Here is a 15,572-nt window from a genome sequence, read left to right as displayed (position 1 = left end):
AGATTTGACATATATACTTTATATATACACTTTATATATACTTCATATATATGTGTGTGTGTGTGTGTGTGTGTGTGTGTGTGTGTGTGTGTGTGTGTGTGTGTGTGTGTAATCCTGGGGGGTGTTTCTTACTTCCAGACATCAGGTAGATGCCGTTAGGATCAACAGCCAGACTGGTCACTGCATCCAGGTGAGCCACCATAGCATGGATCACTTTACCTGCACACACACACAGATACAGGTAAGTAAGTCAGACAGACAGGTGAACAGGTGAACAGCAAGGCTCTACCAACACTGACCTCTACATCTAAACAACAATTAGAAAGAAAACTTTAGTCTGAGATTAATTCATCTGCTCTCCTCTTCCTCCTGTCTGTGCTCCTCTTCATCACCTGGTGGAGACTAGAGACGGACTCACCTGACTTGTTATCGTAGAACTTGATCTGTCGGTCTTCGTGAGCGGTGATGGTGACCGGCAGCGTGGGATGACTGACCACCTTATTGATATGATTGGACCCCGGGAGGGCTGAGAGGAGGAGGGAGGGGGGGGGAGGGGAGGGGGAGGAGGTGGAGGAGGAGGAGGAGGAGGAGGAGGGGGGAGGGGAGGGGAGGGGGGGGAGGGGAGGGGGAGGAGGAGGAGGAGGGGGAAGAGGGGGGGGAGGGGAGGGGGGGGGGGGGGGGTTAAAAGAAGAGAAAGAAAAAGAAAATCATTTTAGTACAAATTACACATTATTGCCAATTTCTAGCTTTTTTAAAAATTTTTATGTTTAGTCACAAATGGGCTTCCGTAGATCCAGCTTCTGTTTCATATTAACATGAACTGTTTATTAATTAAACTGTGTGTGTGCGTGTGCGTGAGACGTACTGCCTTCTCCCTGCCCCTTCAGCACCAGTGTATTCTGGGAAGTCTCCAGGTTGTACACCACCACATCTCCGCTGTTGAAGGACGCCACCATGTGGGCGGGGTCACACCCGTTGAAGTCCACCGACGTGGGGACCCCGTGCTCTACAAACACACAGATCAACACGTCATTAAGTTGTGGTGTCCTCGCCGTCCTCCGCTGGGGGCGGGGGGGCTCTCAGCTCGCCGTCCTCACCGTTGTTTGTGTTGAAAGTGCTGATGCAGGGGTTCTTCTCCGTCGGGTTCCACAGTTTCACCGTTCCGTCGGCCGAGCAGGACAGGAGGCGGTTCTTGATGCCGCTGTAAGCCAATCCCCACACGGCGTCCGTGTGTCCCAACCACGACCCCGCCAGGACGCTGGGATCTGATTGGACGAGGGGGAAAAGAGTGGGCGGGGGTGGGGGGGTCTGTTATTGAACTGTATAGAACAGATTTTGTTCCGTCTCTCTGAGAACCAACAAGTGGACAGACAGAGGGTGTTTCTGGGAAGTGAAGACAAAGAAAGGACATTTTTCAATAGTGAGGACAGTTTTAAAGAATGAAGACAATTTGGAGAAGGGAGGACATTTTTAAAAGAAAGGACATTTTTCAAGAGCGAGGACATTTTTATAAAGTGAGGACATTCTTGAAAAGGGATAATATTTGTAGAGAGTGAGGACATTTTTCAATAGCAAGGACGTCTTTGAAAAATGGGGACACTTAAAGGAAAGGACATTTTTGCAGAGTGGAGAGTGAAAACAGTTTTAGAAACTGAAGACATTTTGGAGAAGCGAGGACACTTTGAACGGTAAAGACACTTTTGGAAAGTGAGGACACTTATAAGAAAGGACATTTTTTAGTGAAGACGTTTTTACACTTTCGGAGAGTTGGGACATTTTTCAATAGTAATCTTTGGAAAATGGGGACACCTAAAGGAAAGGACACTGTTGTAGAGTTCAGATTTGGAGACATGGGACATTTTTAGAAGAGTGAAGACAATTTTGGAAACTGGAGACATTTTGGAGAAGCGAGGACATTTCGAACGGTAAAGACACTTTTGGAAAGTGAGGACACTTTTATAAGAAAGGACACTTTTGGAGACGTGGGACATTTTTAGAATAGTGAGGACAGTTTTGTGAAGTATGAACATTTTTTGGAAATTGAGGACATTTTTTAACATCAAGCACGTCTTAGGAAAATGGGGACACTTAAAGGAAAAGACATTTGGAGGATCGGGACATTTTTAAAGAGTGAAGACAATTTTGGAAACTGAAGACATTTTGGAAAAGCAAGGACAGTTTGAACAGTGAAGACACTTTTGGAAAGTGAGGACACTTTTATAAGAAAGGACACTTTTGAAGAGGTGGGACATTCTTTGACTATTTTAGACATTTTGGAAAAGTGGGGACATTTTTGAAGATATTTTGGATAAGGGATAATATCTGTAGAGAGTGAGGACATTTTTATAAAGTGAGGACATTCTTTAAAGGAATAATATCTGTAGAGAGTGAGGACATTTTTTAGTGAAGACGCTTTTAAAGAATATTCTTGTTAATATTTTTGTTGTTGTTTGTATCTTTTAGTCGGGACATTTCTGGACGGTATTTTTGTCTTTTTGTATGTGACGTCTTTGGACGGTGTGGGACGTTTGATGTTAAAACCAGGACATTTTGTGTGGTCCCTCTTCTTCTGTGGTGGTTTAAAGAGTCCAGACTTGGTGTTAGGGTGTTGAGGTTAGAGCAGGAGGACAGATGTGCGTACCGTAGGTGTCGTAGGGGTCCACGTTGGAGCTGGGGATGTTCCACCACTGGATGGTCGAGTCGATGCCTCCGCTGAAACACTGTTCGCCGCTGGACGTCATCGCCAACGACAACACGGGACCGCTGGAGACACGGAGATCACATACGTCACATCAACTGTGTCTCACTGTGGAGACGAGACTCCGCTGGATCCAATGAGTCCAACTGTGTTCATGTGTGATGATGTTCGTCCCCATAGGAGACATGAAACGTGACCTCACTGTAGAAAATGGTATCAAGCCCAAAACTGCTGAGACATTACAGAGCAGGGGGATGACCATCATATACGTCTACCATCACGTACATCTACCATCACGTACGTCTACCATCACGTACGTCTACCATCACGTACGTCTACCATATATATGTCTACCATCACGTACGTCTACCATCACGTACTTCTACCATCACGTACTTCTACCATCACGTACGTCTACCATCACGTACGTCTACCATCACGTACGTCTACCATATATATGTCTACCATCACGTACGTCTACCATATATATGTCTACCATCACGTACGTCTACCATCACGTACGTCTACCATCACGTACGTCTACCATCACGTACGTCTACCATATATATGTCTACCATATATATGTCTACCATCACGTACGTCTACCATCACGTACTTCTACCATCACGTACTTCTACCATCACGTACGTCTACCATCAATACGTCTACCATATATATGTCTACCATCACGTACGTCTACCATATATATGTCTACCATCACGTACGTCTACCATCACGTACGTCTACCATCACGTACGTCTACCATCACGTACGTCTACCATATATATGTCTACCATCACGTACGTCTACCATCACATACGTCTACCATCACGTACGTCTACCATCACGTACGTCTACCATCACGTACGTCTACCATCACGTACGTCTACCATCACGTACTTCTACCATCACGTACGTCTACCATCACGTACGTCTACCATCACGTACGTCTACCATATATATGTCTACCATCACGTACGTCTACCATCACGTACGTCTACCATCACGTACGTCTACCATCATATACGTCTACCATCAATATGTCTACCATCACGTACGTCTACCATATATATGTCTACCATCACGTACGTCTACCATATATATGTCTACCATCACGTACGTCTACCATCACGTACGTCTACCATCACGTACGTCTACCATCACGTACGTCTACCATATATATGTCTACCATCACGTACGTCTACCATCACGTACGTCTACCATCACGTACGTCTACCATCACGTACGTCTACCATATATATGTCTACCATCACGTACGTCTACCATCACGTACGTCTACCATCACGTACGTCTACCATCACGTACGTCTACCATCACGTACGTCTACCATCACGTACGTCTACCATATATATGTCTACCATCACGTACGTCTACCATCACGTACGTCTACCATCACGTACGTCTACCATCACGTACGTCTACCATCACGTACGTCTACCATCACGTACGTCTACCATCACGTACGTCTACCATCACGTACGTCTACCATCACGTACGTCTACCATCACGTACGTCTACCATCAATACGTCTACCATCAATACGTCTACCATATATATGTCTACCATCACGTACGTCTACCATCACGTACGTCTACCATCACGTACGTCTACCATATATATGTCTACCATATATATGTCTACCATCACGTACGTCTACCATCACGTACATCTACCATCACGTACGTCTACCATCACGTACATCTACCATCACGTACGTCTACCATCACGTACATCTACCATCACGTACGTCTACCATCACGTACGTCTACCATCACGTACGTCTACCATCACGTACGTCTACCATCACGTACGTCTACCATCACGTACTTCTACCATCACGTACGTCTACCATCACGTACGTCTACCATCACGTACGTCTACCATATATATGTCTACCATCACGTACGTCTACCATCATGTACGTCTACCATCAATATGTCTACCATCACGTACGTCTACCATATATATGTCTACCATCACGTACGTCTACCATCACGTACGTCTACCATCACGTACGTCTACCATCACGTACGTCTACCATATATATGTCTACCATCACGTACGTCTACCATCATGTACGTCTACCATCACGTACTTCTACCATCACGTACGTCTACCATCACGTACGTCTACCATCACGTACGTCTACCATCACGTACGTCTACCATCACGTACGTCTACCATCACGTACTTCTACCATCACGTACGTCTACCATCATGTACGTCTACCATATATATGTCTACCATCACGTACGTCTACCATCACGTACGTCTACCATATATATGTCTACCATATATATGTCTACCATCACGTACGTCTACCATCACGTACGTCTACCATCACGTACGTCTACCATCACGTACGTCTACCATCACGTACGTCTACCATCACGTACTTCTACCATCATATACGTCTACCATATATATGTCTACCATCACGTACGTCTACCATCACGTACGTCTACCATCACGTACGTCTACCATCACGTACGTCTACCATCACGTACGTCTACCATCACGTACTTCTACCATCATATACGTCTACCATATATATGTCTATCATCACGTACGTCTACCATCACGTACGTCTACCATCACGTACGTCTACCATCACGTACGTCTACCATCAATACGTCTACCATATATATGTCTACCATCACGTACGTCTACCATCACGTACGTCTACCATCACGTACGTCTACCATCACGTACGTCTACCATCACGTACGTCTACCATCAATACGTCTACCATCAATACGTCTACCATCACGTACGTCTACCATCAATACGTCTACCATCACGTACGTCTACCATCAATACGTCTACCATCACGTACGTCTACCATCACGTATAGTGGGTCTTGGGGGGTTAATGAACCCTGATGAGGTTGTGTTCAGATACGTACACGTGGGCTCTGAAAGTGTAGACGGGCTCCACATCAAAAGAGGCACTTCTGTAAGACAGAAAGACAGAAACATCCAGACTGTTATTGAACACCACATCATCATCATCATCATCTTCATCTTCTTCTTCTTCATCACCCCTGCTACTACTGTTTAACCAGCCGGAGCTCTGAGCTCTGAGCTCTGTTCTGGTGCTCCGTGCTGCAGTAAACCCTGAGGGGATTATGATAGTGGAGTCGGGACACTGATGCGTCCGGATTTGAAGTTGAGCTGAATAATGTCAGAACGCGGCGCGGAGCAGGAAATGAGATGCTAATGCTGAAGGATCCATCAGGTGTTAGAAAGAGGGGGATTGTCCTCTGAAGCAGAGAGAATCCACAGACTAGAGCTGCACTGAGTGAAGGAAACACACTGTCTGTGATCTGCAGGGAATACGACGGCAGCGGCGCCAGGTGGAACTCTACGGCCCCACGCCATCCTAGTTAAAGATTAAAGTTAGAGCTCTCTGCAGATACTGAGCTTCATCTGTTCTTGTAAAATGTGCGGTGTTGTCGGTAACACCGGTGTTATTAACACCGTCACATCCCTTCAAGTATAGACAGAGGTGGAAGTACTCGGATACTTTAAAGCTGTGGTTGGTGTACCACCGGTGGTACGTGGGCTCCCTCTAGTGGGACGCAGAGGAATCTCTGAAGTATTTTTAAAAAATGAAATAAAATTCATTTAAAACCATGTAATACTAATATGAACATTCCTCATGATACCTATGATAAATACCTCCACCATGAGATCATTGAAATGGGATTTAAAATAAGTTTGGGCTTTACTGTAATATTTTTATTTTGAAACAAAAAAACGTATTTGCACGCGCTCCTACCACGCCACGCAGCAGCTGCGTAGTCGGGTAGTAGTGCGTGCAAAACATCCGATACTGTGCTCATGTACTCGTACTCGCAAAACGGCTCCGATACCACTTTACAGCAGCATCTTTCGGGTCGTCCCGTTCCTCCTCCCCGGCGCACCGCCTCGTATGCGGGACTCCCCAGCCTGCCGTGTGTCGCTCACACCCTCCTTTAGGCACAGAGAAGTACTCGTATCGGTACTCGGTATCGGAGAGTACCCAGATGTAAGTACTTGTACTCGTAATGGCGGTACTTGGAGAGACAAATATTTTCTGAGGGGGTATGTGATGGAAAAAGTTTGAGAACCGCTGCTTTAAAGTAAAAGTAGAAATAGCTCAGTCTAAAAATACTCCACTAAAAATGTTCCTCTGGACGAGTCTGAAGTGTTTCTACTAGTAGTGAGCATCCTCTAATCCTACTGGATCAACCACACTGAGGTTATTCTGCCTGAGTGGTGAGAGTTTGTAAACAGATGTTTAGATATATGAGTTCAGCTATCACCGAAACTCATCAACACTCTGACTGGGACCAATAGATTACATCATAGTTCTCCTTAAATGAACTCCAGTAACACCGGCCTATCAGAGTACCGGTTCAGAGTACCGGTTCAGAGTACCGGCTCAGAGTACCAGCTCAGAGTACCAGCTCAGAGTACCGGTTTAGAGTACCGGCTCAGAGTACCGGTTCAGAGTACCGGCTCAGAGTACCGGCTCAGAGTACCGGCTCAGAGTACCGGTTTAGAGTACCGGCTCAGAGTACCGGCTCAGAGTACCGGCTCAGAGTACCGGTTCAGAGTACCAGCTCAGAGTACCGGTTTAGAGTACCGGCTCAGAGTACCGGCTCAGAGTACCGGCTCAGAGTACCGGCTCAGAGTACCGGTTCAGAGTACCGGTTCAGAGTACCGGCTCAGAGTACCGGCTCAGAGTACCGGCTCAGAGTACCGGCTCAGAGTACCAGCTCAGAGTACCGGTTTAGAGTACCGGCTCAGAGTACCGGCTCAGAGTACCGGCTCAGAGTACCGGCTCAGAGTACCGGCTCAGAGTACCGGTTCAGAGTACCGGCTCAGAGTACCGGTTTAGAGTACCGGCTCAGAGTACCGGCTCAGAGTACCGGCTCAGAGTACCGGCTCAGAGTACCGGCTCAGAGTACCGGCTCAGAGTACCGGTTCAGAGTACCGGCTCAGAGTACCGGTTTAGAGTACCGGTTCAGAGTACCAGCTCAGAGTACCGGCTCAGAGTAACTGTTCAGGTGTGTGTGCTGTACTTTTTGGCAGGGACGGTCTTGGTGAGGTTCCACAGTTTGAGGGTGTGGTCCTCGGACACGGTGACCAGACAGGGCTCCACGGGGTGGAAGGCCAGCGCTCGGACGCCGTCGAAGTGGCTCCGCAGCGTGTACTTGGGGTTCCACGTCTTCCTGAACGAAGACTCCTTATTGGACGGCAGCTGAAGGTCAGTGACAGATCACAGATAACGGGGTTAGAGGTCAACGATGAATGTGTCCTGAACCGAAGCTGCGGGCGGCGTAGTTGGTGTGTCTTACATCGTAGCTGTAGTCTGTTTCGTCGTTGGTGACGGTGAGGTCGGCGAGGTCGCCCAAACCCAGCACGCTCTCCAACACGTCGTCTGAGCCCCCCAACAGGAAGGACTTCCCCCCGCCGGGAGGAAATGGGAGAGGCTCCGCTGCAGAGACACATTTTACTTTAACACAAGAGTTTTATACAGATTAACAGTAGAATCCCCCTCACCCATAGAGCATATACAGACGTAGGCAAAGTTGTTGGTAACGTTCCGTTAAAGAGAGAAAAACCCACAATGGTCACTGAAATAACTTGAAACTGACAAAAGTAATAATAAATAATTTACTGAAAATGAACTAATGAAAATCAGATATTGTTTTTGAATTGTGGTTCAACAGAATCATTTTAAAAAACAAACTGATGAAACTGGCCTGGACAAAAAATGATGGTACCCCTAGAAAAGATGTAAAATAATGTGACCATAGGGACATGTTAAACTAAGGTGTGTCCTGTAATTAGCATCACAGGTATCTTCAAACTTGTAATCAGTCAGTCTGCCTATTTAAAGGGTGAAAAGTAGTCACTGTGCTGTTTGGTATCATGGTGTGTACCACACTGAACATGGACCACAGAAAGCTAAGGAGAGAGTTGTCTCAGGAGATCAGAAAGAACATTATAGACCTTCATGTTAAAGGTAAAGGCTATAAGACCATCTCCAAGCAGCTTGATGTTCCTGTGACTACAGCTGCACATATTATTCAGAAGTTTAAGGTCCATGGGACTGTAGCCTACCTCCCTGGACGTGGCCGCAAGAGGAACATTGATGACATATTGAAGAGACGGATAATACGAATGGTAACCAAAGAGCCCAGAACAACTTCCAAAGAGATTAGAGGTGAACTCCAAGGTCAAGGTACATCAGTGTCAGATCGCACCATCCGTCGCTGTTTGAGCCAAAGTGGACTTAATGGAAGACAACCGAGGAGGACACCAAATCATAAAGAAGCGAGACTGGAATTTTCCAAAATGCATATCGACAAGCCACAAAGCTTCTGTGAGAATGTCCTTTGGACAGATGAGACAAAACTGGAGCTTTTTGGCAAGTCACATCAGCTCTATGTTCACAGACGAAGAGATGAAGCATCCAAAGAAAAGAACACTGTACCTAATGTGAAACATGGAGGAGGCCCGGTTATGTTATGGGGCTGCTTTGTTGCATCTGGCACAGGGTGTCTTGAATCTGTGCAGGGTGCAATGAAATCTCAAGACTATCAAGGCATTCTGGAGCGAAATGTGCTGCCCAGTGTCAGAAAGCTTGGTCTCAGTTGCAGGTCATGGGTCCTCAAACAGGATAATGACCCAAAACACAGCTAAAAACACCCAAGAATGGCTAAGAACAAAACATTGGACTGTTCTGAAGTGGCCTTCTATGAGCCCTGATCTAAATCCTATTGAACATCTGTGGAAGGAGCTGAAACATGCTGTCTGGAGAAGGCACCCTTCAAACCTGAGACAGCTGGAGCAGTTTGCTCACGAGGAGTGGGCCAACATACCTGTGGACAGGTGCAGAAGTCTCATTGAGAGTTACAGAAATCACTTGATTGCAGTGATTGCCTCAAAAGGTTGTGCAACAAAATATTAAGTTACGGGTACCATCATTTTTGTCCAGGCCAGTTTCATTAGTTTGTTTTTTTAAATGATTCTGCTGAACCATAATTCAAAAACAATGTCTGATTTTCATTAGTTCATTTTCAGTGAATTTTTATTTATTATTACTTTTGTCAGTTTCAAGTTATTTCAGTGACCATTGTGGGTTTTTCTCTCTTTAACGGAACGTTACCAACAACTTTGCCTACGTCTGTATATATACTATATATATATAGAGGATATAAGTCTAATGCAGTGAGGGCCAAAGTGCAAATGTACCACGGAGTATTAGGGCCACATTGAGCGAAAAAACATCTGAGATTTACAGAAAAAAGTCGTAATATTACGAGAATAAAGAAAATAACACGTAAAATGACTTTATAATATATCAATAAAAATGAAAATGTAAACAAAGAACAGTTCTTCATTTCCATGTTTAAAGCTCCACAGGGAGCCGCTGGAGAGGAGCTGAAGAGACGCAGGATGCTGACCTCTTCCTCTAAACGAATCTCACCGAGATGGAAAACAAACCAGAGTCCGATTCAACCGAACTTAAATTGGCCGCCGTCTCTCACCCCACTCCGTCCCGTCTCCAGAGCTCCGAGCCTCGCCGGCTCCCTCGCCGTCCTCCGCCGTCACCAGGAAGTCAAACTCCTTCAGAGCCTCCTCCGTGTCGGCGTCGTCCTCCGACGCCAAGCCCTCGTTCCCCACCTGCAGGAGGAGGAGGAGGAGAGAAGAAGAATCAGTGAGGAGAGGAGGGAGCAAGGATGGAGGAGAAGGGAGGCAGAGAAAGGAGAAGAGAAAAGGTGGGAGGCACAGATGGAGGAGTGTAGGGAGGGAGGGAGGAAGGATGGGAGGGGAGGAGGAAGAAAGGGAGGGAGGGAAGAATGACGGATGGGAGTGAACAGAACAGATATGAAGAGGAAGAAAGAAAGGGAGAGAGAGAGGAAGGAAGTAAGTAGGGAGGGAGGGAGGAATGAAGGGAGGATGGGAGGGAAGGAGGGGTGAAAGATAACAGAAAAGATAAGAGGGGGAAGAAGGGAAGGAAGGAAGGGAGGGAGAGAGAGAGAGAGAGAAAAAGAGGGAGGAATGAAGGAAGGATGGGAGGGAAGGATGAGTGATAGATAACAGAAAAGATAAGAGGGAGAAGGAAGAAAGGGAGGGAGGAAGGAAGGAAGGGAAGGGGGGAGAGAGGGAGGAATGAAGGTAGGAAGGAAGAAAGGAAGAAAGGGAGGAAAGGAGAGAGAGAGGAAAGAAGGGAGGAGGGAGAGAGAGAGGAAGAAAGGAAGGATGGGAGGGAAGGAGGTAGAAAGGGAGGAATGAAGGAAGGAAGGAAGGAAGGAGGGAGAGAGAGCGGAATGAAGGAAGGATGGGAGTGAAGGAGGGGTGACAGAAAAGATAAGAGGGGGAAGGGAGTGTGTGTGTTTATGTGCGTGTGTGTGTTTGTGTGCGTGCGTGTGCGCCCGTGTGTGTGTGTGTGCGTGTACCTTGGTCTTGTGTTTCTTGGCTCGGGGGTGTTTGTCGGTGATGTCGTCCATCAGGTCTCCCTCCTCGTCCTCGTCTTCGTCGCTGTCCTCTGCGTTCTCCAGGAAGTTGAACGTCTCCAGAACGTCACCTGGACTCCTGCACACATCGACACACACACACAGGTGTGACCTCTGTGTGACCTCTGACCCCCGGTGACCCTCCCTCTCTCTCTCTGTGTGTGTGTGTGTGTGTGTGTGTGTGTACCTCTTGCTGTCCTTGCGGCGCTCCGTTCCGTTGATCAGGTGCTGCAGGTTCTTGTTCTCCACAGAACCGTTCTGCTCAGAGCCCGACAGGCCGAGCAGAGAGCGAACCCTCTGAGTACGAACGTCCAGGATGGTGTCTGTGTAGCCCACTTCCTGTAGGTACCTGCACACACACACACACACACAGTCTCGCATCACTTCCTGTAGGTACCTGGACACACACACAGTCTCACATCACTTCCTGTAGGTACCTGCGCGCACACACACACACACACACACACACACACACACACACAGTCTCACATCACTTCCTGTAGGTACCTGCACACACACACAGTCTCACATCACTTCCTGTAGGTACCTGCACACACACACAGTCTCACATCACTTCCTGTAGGTACCTGGACACACACAGTCTCACATCACTTCCTGTAGGTACCTGGACACACACAGTCTCACATCACTTCCTGTAGGTACCTGGACACACACAGTCTCACATCACTTCCTGTAGGTACCTGCACACACACACAGTCTCACATCACTTCCTGTAGGTACCTGCACACACACACACACACACACACACACACACACATCACTTCCTGTAGGTACCTGGACACACACAGTCTCACATCACTTCCTGTAGGTACCTGCGCGCGCACACACACACACACACACAGTCTCACATCACTTCCTGTAGGTACCTGCACACACACACACACACAGTCTCACATCACTTCCTGTAGGTACCTGCACACACACACACACACAGTCTCACATCACTTCCTGTAGGTACCTGCACACACACACACACACACACACACAGTCTCACATCACTTCCTGTAGGTACCTGCACACACACACACACACACACACAGTCTCACATCACTTCCTGTAGGTACCTGCACACACACACACACACACACACAGTCTCACATCACTTCCTGTAGGTACCTGCACACACACACACACACACACACAGTCTCACATCACTTCCTGTAGGTACCTGCACACACACATACACACACAGTCTCACATCACTGGAAACCAACGATGGGAAAAATAAATCCATTCACGGATGTGTCACTATTTTTATTAACGATTTCTAAACAGATGTTTTGTGTGGAGGTAGAAGGAAGTTACCGCTTTTATTGTGGTAGTCTGAGTAACGTGACGTCATATCTGTTCCATATCCGTCAACCAAAACAAACCTCAGAGTCTAAAACGTTGGAGGGTCGTCGTGGATACGACCTGCACCCTCCCATGTTAAATCCAGCGTGGTAAACACTACACATCCAGTAAAGGATGGAAACACTTTGGGTTTCACACATTGACAGGAAAAGCAGAGCTAGACAGAGCAGAGCTAAAGCTGCATGCTAACTTCTAAAAAAAGGCAAAAATAAGTCCGAAAAACATCTGAAATATATCTAAAAAAAAAAGCAGAAAAAATGCCAAAGTATGTCCGAAATATGTCTGAAAAAAAGCCTAAAAATGGCAGAAATATGTTCAACAAAAGTCTGAAATATGTCCGAAGAAAGGCTGATATACGTCTGAAAAACATCTGAAATATTTCCAAAAAATTTATCTCTGAAAACAACTGAGAAAAGTGTGAAAAAGTTAGCAGGAAACGTTATGGTATGGTGGTAACGTTATGGTATGGTGGTAATGTTATGGTATGGAGGTAACGTTATGGTATGGTGGTAACGTTATGGTATGGCGGTAACGTTATGGTATGGAGGTAACGTTATGGTATGGTGGTAACGTTATGGTATGGAGGTAACGTTATGGTATGGAGGTAACGTTATGGTATGGTGGTAACGTTATGGTATGGTGGTAACGTTATGGTATGGTGGTAACGTTATGGTATGGTGGTAACGTTATGGTATGGAGGTAACGTTATGGTACGGTGGTAACGTTATGGTATGGTGGTAACATTATGGTATGGAGGCAACGTTATGGTATGGAGGTAACGTTATGGTATGGTGGTAACGTTATGGTATGGTGGTAACGTTATGGTATGGTGGTAACGTTATGGTATGGAGGCAACGTTATGGTATGGAGGTAACGTTATGGTATGGAGGCAACGTTATGGTATGGAGGTAATGTTATGGTATGGTGGTAACGTTATGGTATGGTGGTAACGTTATGGTATGGAGGTAACGTTATGGTATGGAGGCAACGTTATGGTATGGAGGTAACGTTATGGTATGGAGGTAACGTTATGGTATGGTGGTAACGTTATGGTATGGAGGTAACGTTATGGTATGGTGGTAACGTTATGGTATGGAGGTAACGTTATGGTATGGAGGTAACGTTATGGTATGGTGGTAACGTTATGGTATGGTGGTAACGTTATGGTATGGCGGTAACATAGCGGTGGAGCCGGCCGTTGCTCTCGTCTCCGTGGTGAAATGGGCCGACGCTACAACGGTAGAGCACCCAGATACTGACATTATGTTAATCACTAACAGAAATAATCAGTTAGCTGCAGCTAAAGTCTGAACGAGGATCAGTCAACATGTCTGATCCTGGGTTTTGAGAGTTCTTTACTGAGAAAACGGAAGAAAACGAAAGCAGAAGAGTTAACACTTGTTCTTACTGTCTGAGTAGTTGTCTTCCTTGTTTCCAGGTGAGCTGACTGTTGGCAGGAACAGCAGAGACCTCAGAGTCTTTGGTGTCTAAAAAGGACAAACGCACACATAAAAAACAGATGATTAATACACCAACACCTGCTGGACGCTTTCAGACTTTCACATAAATCAGAATTTGTACAATCCTAAAAAGAAAACCTGGTGTATGAACTTGTAGTTTAGGCCGCCTCATGTTACTCCAATGATCTTACGGTACGTTCACACCAAGCGGGAAGTGAAATCTTGGCGCAAATAATGCGACACAAACGCACGACATTCGCATATAAACCACAGACTGTCTACGGTAGAAACAAGGTTGCTGCCGGATTTATGACATATTTTGTGCACTGATCCATCCAGACTCCATTCAGAAAACAAGCAATTTAAAAAGTTGTCTGCTTGTCGTCATGGTAACAGACCTGACAAAGACCTGACTTTTTACTAATCAGCATCATTTTGATCCGTTTATTGATATTAAATCACAGCTCAATCTGTTTACTTTGGGTTCATACCGCAGTAGAGACGTGTGGCTGCTAGATACAGTCAGTGTGATGTCACTGTGAGTGAATACAGCTCGCCGCCGGGTGACGTTATGAACCCAGACACGACGGCGTTTGGTTTTCTGAGACTTCACCAACATGTACGAAGCAGCAACAGAGGTTATTTCTTCCATGGTTGATGGAGGAAAAGTTGTTGGTATCTATGGAGACGAGCTCCTCCTCCTCTCTGGAGCGTCTAGAACACAAATGATACCGGCGGTCCAATTCCCGCGAGTAAAGCGAGGAGATGATTCGCTTCACATTATTCAGTCAGAACTCGGCGTTGGATCAGAATTAGTGGATACGATCCGTTCAGGTGTCGGAAGAGAGTTTATTTCAAACACGGGGTAAAAGAGAAGAAGGAGGAGGAGGTGAAGAATCAGAGAGATTAAAGAGGAGCAGGAAGAGGACGGTACTCAGTGTTTCTCTGATATGAAGAGACGTGTTCTTTCATCACCTACCTGATTCAAAGCTTGGCATCTTCATCTCCCCTTGGTTTAACTCCGTTCCATATTTTAACTTGTGGTATTTCGCTCTGAGGAGGAAACACAAAAACAACTTCTCATCAACACATTTAAGATTTTCTTATTTCTTCTTATAGATATTTTTATACCCCTCTAGAAGTAGGGATGCACCGATACCAGTATCGGGTATCGGGTATCGGGTCCGATACTGTGCTCATGTACTCGTACTCGCAAAACGGCTCCGATACAACAGCACCGATACCACTTTACGCTGGTGCGCCCGACCCCGCTGGGCCGGGACCCAACCTCAGCCGGCGCACACACGCCCTCACTTTCATTGCGCCACGGGGTTTTGCTTGCACCATCTGACTCACACATGCGTTAGACTCCTTGGTCCGTGTTTCAAGACAGGTCGGATGGGTTGCTGACATTGTCGCAGACCCCGGCTGGCGCCTTTTACGTGGGCTGAGCCCCGATCTGGGGGCACGACGCAGTTGGGGCGCTCTGAGGACAGTTCGTCCCGGT

The 15,572-nt window shown here is 46.5% G+C and overlaps 1 protein-coding gene across 2 annotated transcripts in view; it reads right to left on the bottom strand.

Moving 5' to 3' along the window:
* strn3 (striatin, calmodulin binding protein 3) overlaps positions 1 to 15,572 on the bottom strand; it is a 34,671-nt gene that overhangs the window by 5,742 nt on the left and 13,357 nt on the right. For both annotated transcript variants that reach the window (XR_012597279.1, XM_074660804.1), the window contains exons 3-15: positions 15,045 to 15,118; positions 14,014 to 14,092; positions 11,419 to 11,580; positions 11,175 to 11,310; positions 10,263 to 10,398; positions 8,064 to 8,203; positions 7,788 to 7,966; positions 5,625 to 5,672; positions 2,642 to 2,763; positions 1,098 to 1,265; positions 866 to 1,006; positions 419 to 526; positions 133 to 219 (exon numbers count right to left, since the gene is read on the bottom strand). Coding sequence is in view for 1 of the 2 variants with exons in the window: in XM_074660804.1 (XP_074516905.1) it covers positions 133 to 219; positions 419 to 526; positions 866 to 1,006; positions 1,098 to 1,265; positions 2,642 to 2,763; positions 5,625 to 5,672; positions 7,788 to 7,966; positions 8,064 to 8,203; positions 10,263 to 10,398; positions 11,175 to 11,310; positions 11,419 to 11,580; positions 14,014 to 14,092; positions 15,045 to 15,118 (1,580 nt within the window). In the remaining variant the exon portion in view is untranslated. The remainder of the gene's footprint in view (positions 1 to 132; positions 220 to 418; positions 527 to 865; positions 1,007 to 1,097; positions 1,266 to 2,641; positions 2,764 to 5,624; positions 5,673 to 7,787; positions 7,967 to 8,063; positions 8,204 to 10,262; positions 10,399 to 11,174; positions 11,311 to 11,418; positions 11,581 to 14,013; positions 14,093 to 15,044; positions 15,119 to 15,572) is intronic.

Source organism: Sebastes fasciatus, chromosome 15 (assembly GCF_043250625.1).
Source record: "Sebastes fasciatus isolate fSebFas1 chromosome 15, fSebFas1.pri, whole genome shotgun sequence".
Classification (NCBI taxonomy): Eukaryota; Metazoa; Chordata; class Actinopteri; order Perciformes; family Sebastidae; genus Sebastes; species Sebastes fasciatus.
The sequence above is the reverse complement of the archived record's forward strand: the minus strand, read 5'-3'. Positions and strand labels throughout refer to the sequence as shown.